Raw genomic sequence first — 1,968 nt, 5'->3', positions numbered from 1 at the left:
TTAAAGCCCAAAGAAACTCTGAACAGGTCAGAATGACAGACCATCTCTCCTCAGTCTGCATTCATCACCTTGACCCAGGGCGCTCACTCTGTTCTCCCTGAGGGCCTCAGACATGCTTATGTTTTTATATCCAAAACAACCAGCAGAGACAAGGGGGGAGCTCATGAAGAAAACCTCAGAATTCTTAAACATTAAAGACCATGTCTGTGTGTTACAGAGGAGGATGTATGGGAAATGGCCTTGATTTTCTTTACAGCTATCTCCCCTAAATCTTTACTGTCCTTTCTCTATGAACAGGTCCCCATGTGCAGCCCCAGCAAATGCACAACAGCAGCTCCATCAGGCATTTCCTCCTGCTGGCATTGGCAGACACGTGGCAGCTGCAGCTCCTGCACTTCTGCCTCTTGCTGGGCATCTCCCTGGCTGCCCTCCTGGGCAACGGCCTCATCATCAGCGCCGTAGCCTGCGGACACCTGCACACGCCCATGTTCTTCTTCCTGCTCAACCTGGCCCTCAGCGACCTGGGCTCCATCTGCACCACTGTCCCCAAAGCCATGCACAATTCCCTCTGGGACAGCAGCAGCATCTCCTACTCAGGATGTGCTGCACAGCTCTTTTTCTTTGTGTTATTCCTCTCAGCAGAGTATTTCCTCCTGACCATCATGTGTTATGACCGCTATGTGTCCATCTGCAAACCCCTGCACTACAGGACCCTCTTGGGCAGCAGAGCTTGTGTCCACATGGCAGCAGCTACCTGGGCCAGTGCCTTTCTCAATGCTCTGCTGCACACAGCCAATACATTTTCCCTGCCCCTGTGCCATGGCAATGCCCTGGGCCAGTTCTTCTGTGAAATCCCACACATCCTCAAGCTCTCCTGCTCACACTCCAACTTCAGAAAAATTTGGATTTCATTGCTTGGTGTCTGTTTAGGTTTTGGTTGTTTCGTGTTCATTGTTTTCTCCTATGTGCAGATCTTCAGGGCTGTGCTGAGGATCCCCTCTGAGCAGGGACAGCACAAAGCCTTTTCCACCTGCCTCCCTCACCTGGCTGTGGTCTCCCTGTTCATCAGCACAGCCACATTTGCTTACATGAAGCCCCCCTCCATCTCCTCCCCATTTCTGGATCTGGCCCTGTCAGTTCTGTACTCGGTGGTGCCTCCAGCCCTGAACCCCCTCATCTACAGCCCGAGGAACCAGGAGCTCAAGGCTGCAGTGTGGACACTGATGAGTGGACCATTTAGGAAACAATAAACTGGTTGCCAATTTCTGCATATCTCTTGAAATAAAAGTGATCTTTGATACTACGTGTTGGATTGGTTATGTTTTTTATTCTGTTTTCATTTTTTAATACTCTCCCTATACCAAGGACATTTTTTATGCAATTTCTTATTTTGTTTCTCCAATTTCACTATGGCCTCAGACTGTGTCAATGAGGATATGATCTCTTGGTGGGTTTAGAGGAGCTATAGGATCTCCCAGCAGAGTTTTCACAGGAGATCCCCCTTTTGTTGCCTTCTCTGGAGTTACAGCAGCAATGTCTGTGTGCAGAGCTGGGGGCAGATCAGGGCTGGCATAGCAGCTGTGCCCAGCAGCAGCAGCAGCACTTGGTGTTCCCAGTGCTGCTGCTGTGGCCCTGCCCCGCTGCCCTGGTGGCCCTGGTGTTGCTGCACGGCCTGAGTGCTCTTGGGGCCGGGCACAGCCCTGGGGGAGGCAGTGCTGGGCCTGCAGCAGGGACAGGCCATGGGCACTGCTGGGGCAGCGCTGACGCCTCAGCCCAGGCCCTGGGGGCTCCAGGCTCCTTGCCCAGGCTCTCTCAAGAACACGTCCAGGCCAATGCTCAGCACAGAAAAGCCCTGTGAGCAGCCCCAGACTGGCCGTGGGCAGGCTGGGGGCAAACAGCATGGCTGGGGCTCTGCAAGGGCCCTGGGGCAGACGGGAAGGAGCAGCAGAGCAGGGGCTGATCCATCCC

At 53.6% G+C, this 1,968-nt stretch overlaps 1 protein-coding gene across 1 annotated transcript; it reads left to right on the top strand.

Annotated features, from left to right (window-relative positions):
* Window positions 1–653: 653 nt before the first annotated feature.
* LOC134433908 (olfactory receptor 14J1-like) lies at window positions 654–1,217 on the top strand (the record flags this gene model as incomplete). Its single annotated transcript, XM_063182604.1, has 1 exon — window positions 654–1,217. A coding segment is annotated over one exon (564 nt), but the record flags the coding sequence as incomplete, so codon positions are not given.
* Between the last annotated feature and the right edge of the window lie 751 nt (window positions 1,218–1,968).

This window comes from Melospiza melodia, unplaced genomic scaffold (assembly GCF_035770615.1).
Source record: "Melospiza melodia melodia isolate bMelMel2 unplaced genomic scaffold, bMelMel2.pri scaffold_28, whole genome shotgun sequence".
NCBI classification, from domain to species: Eukaryota; Metazoa; Chordata; class Aves; order Passeriformes; family Passerellidae; genus Melospiza; species Melospiza melodia.
The sequence above is the reverse complement of the archived record's forward strand: the minus strand, read 5'-3'. Positions and strand labels throughout refer to the sequence as shown.